The 2,723-nt window shown below is 41.6% G+C and overlaps 1 protein-coding gene across 1 annotated transcript; it reads left to right on the forward strand.

Moving 5' to 3' along the window:
• The first annotated feature begins 716 nt into the window (after nt 1–716).
• LOC137544721 (olfactory receptor 4C12-like) lies at nt 717–1,712 on the forward strand. Its single transcript, XM_068265814.1, has one exon. The coding sequence runs from the start codon at nt 717–719 to the stop codon at nt 1,710–1,712; it is 996 nt and encodes a 331-aa protein (XP_068121915.1).
• The last annotated feature ends 1,011 nt before the right edge of the window (nt 1,713–2,723 follow it).

Genomic DNA, 2,723 nt, shown 5'->3' on the forward strand with positions numbered 1-2,723 from the left:
GGCAGGAGAGAACAAGTGACACTACGTTGCGGAGATCGATGAACCAATTCGAAGTACAGATTCATGCAGGCAACAGTTCTGAGGTCAGGGCAGGCAGAGTTCAGTCACAGGCAAGAAATAGACCAGGAGTCGAGGCAGACGGAGAACGATGGTCAATGAAAAAACAGGCAACGGGCCAGGGCAGGCGGAGATCAGACGTAAACAGGAACAAGCCAAGTTCAGTAATGGGTAATCAATAAGGAAAAATGCATGCAGAGTACAGGATACAACTGCTGACAAGCTGCACTAACAGACAGCACCAGTATTCAGGGCAGATGGGTTTAAATAGGCACACTGGCGCCAATTACAAACGCCAACATGCACATGAAAATCTGCGTCCACATACTGCACATACGTACATGCACACGAACACGGACGCATGCTCACGTACTTATGTGCAGATACACATGCAACTGCCACTGACGTCACGCTAAAGAGCATGGTTCCATGACACAAACAAACAAAATGCTGGATTGTCTTGCACACACGCGTGCGAACTGATAACTGAGGGGAACAAGGGCGGACACCATGAACAGAAGGCCGCGGTGAGTATAACATCAACTAATAGACATGTACTTTAAATTTTACACATTTTTATGATAGCTGTCATTTAATACAGGATCCTAATTAATACCTATTGCATTATTGTTGTTTTTTTTATAGCAAAGAGCCATTAAATGGAAAGTGGGGCCAACATCAGTGTATTTGTACTCTCAGGACTTGTGGAGATGGAAGGACTAAGATGCCTTTATTGTGCTCTTTCAACTGTTATTTATTCCTTAATTATGACTTTGAGTATCTCAATTATCCTCGTAGTGTTGACTGAACGAAGCCTCCAGGAACCCATGTACATTCTCATCAGTAATCTGGTCCTCAATGGAGTTTTCGGAACGTCCTCTTTTTTCCCTAAGCTCATAGTAGACTTGATCACCTCAACTGAAACCATCTCTCGCAATGCTTGTCTTGCTCAAAGTACAGCCATGGCATTGTTCGCCGTTTATGACCTGAGCACCTTCAGCATCATGGCTTACGACCGGTACCTGGCTGTGTGTCACCCTCTGCACTACGTCACCTTGATGACAAATGAGAAGGTTTTGAAGCTCATCATTGGCTCCTGGGTCATCTCCTTCTTAGGAACCCTCATTGCAATTCTTTTGACGAGGAGCCTTCCTCTTTGTGGAGATAAATTAAATAATATTTTTTGTGATAATATGTCCCTTGTCGCTCTTTCCTGTGTTGACTCCTCTACCACTAGACTTTATACAGCCATGGGAATGACCATCTACTTTATCATCACCTTTTTGGTGACTGGTTTCTCTTACGTAAAGATTTTTATAACCTGCTCCAAGCTCTCCAAGGAATCCCGTCACAAGGCTTTCCACACCCTGCTGACACATTTGATCAACTTTTCGATCTTTGTAGTGGGTGTTTTCTTCGTTTTCATCCGGTACAGACTGGGAGAGGTCAAGCTTTCTCTGACTGTTCACGTTCTTCTGTCCATAATACCAATAGTGATTCCTCCACTCTTCAACCCTTTGATATATGGGGTACGGACCCAAGCCTTGAAAATAAAATTATTGAAGCATTTCGGGAAGCTGCATGTAGAAACAAAATCGCTGAGGCATTCTTTGCTCCAAATGATTTTAAACTGCAAAGAAGGGCTACACAGATAAAGCACACAGCAACATAAAATAACTGTTGATTTTTAAAGATTTTATTTTCATTGGTTTTTTTCTTGTTTGTTTTTTGTTGTTATTTTTTTCCAGAACCTAGAATCAGCTAATCAACACTCTTACTCCAAAGTTTACACTTTAACTTACGATTGACACAATGCAATGTTGCCACATTCTAAACCAACAACTATGTGTGTGACGTCTCTCGGTGGTTAAAGATAAAACCTCCAAGGTTCTGCAATGAGAAAGACCAGGAGCCCAATGGTACAGTATTGTTGGAAGAGATTTAATATGGGTACAGTAGTAAGTTATACTCACAAAGGAAGGTCGTACTACTGCAACCATGGTCAGAGCCTATGGGAAAGTAAACCGTTCACGTTCAGTATCCCAGGTCTGCTGCGCAGGTACTGGGTGGTCATTCTCCTTCGATTATTGAAATACGATGATTTGCAATACTCTACCTTGCTACCCTGAAGGGTTGGACAAATACTAAAGATAAACTGTAGGAAGCGCCCTAAGAAATATTTGTACTCTAAATTGCAATAAAAAATAGGAGTAGTTTGGTCTTACCTATTAGGAACAAACCTTATGAGGTAGAATGTAATATTTATTGATGCACATAAGATAGACAACGCATTTCAAGAGTACTGGACCGCTTCCTCAGGTCAATATAAGAGCCTAAGTTTTAGCAGTTAGGAGTGTTGGCGCCTCTATTAAATTCAGTACCCATGAAATGCGTTTTCTGTCTTATGTGTATCAATAAATATTACATTCTACTTCATGTGGTTTGTTTGTTGCCTCTGAAGAAGCAGTTTTGTCTGTGAAACGGCTGTTAGGCCTCTACAATCATTCTGTCAGGGATCTTGGGGATGGAATAAAAAGGTGTTTGCAGCATATCCTGCTGGCTGGTGCCCGGATTTCTATGTACTTCTCTGGTTATCATATTCATGTGGTTTGTATGGATGCTCATTCGGATTTCGCGGAATTGAAATTTCCAAATTTGAATTTCGA

This window comes from Hyperolius riggenbachi, chromosome 2 (genome assembly GCF_040937935.1).
Source record: "Hyperolius riggenbachi isolate aHypRig1 chromosome 2, aHypRig1.pri, whole genome shotgun sequence".
Lineage (NCBI taxonomy): Eukaryota > Metazoa > Chordata > Amphibia > Anura > Hyperoliidae > Hyperolius > Hyperolius riggenbachi.

Bases quoted from the DNA above. Each gene is read 5' to 3' on its own strand.
- LOC137544721 (XM_068265814.1), top strand. From the start codon at position 717: ATGGAAAGTGGGGCCAACATCAGTGTATTTGTACTCTCAGGACTTGTG.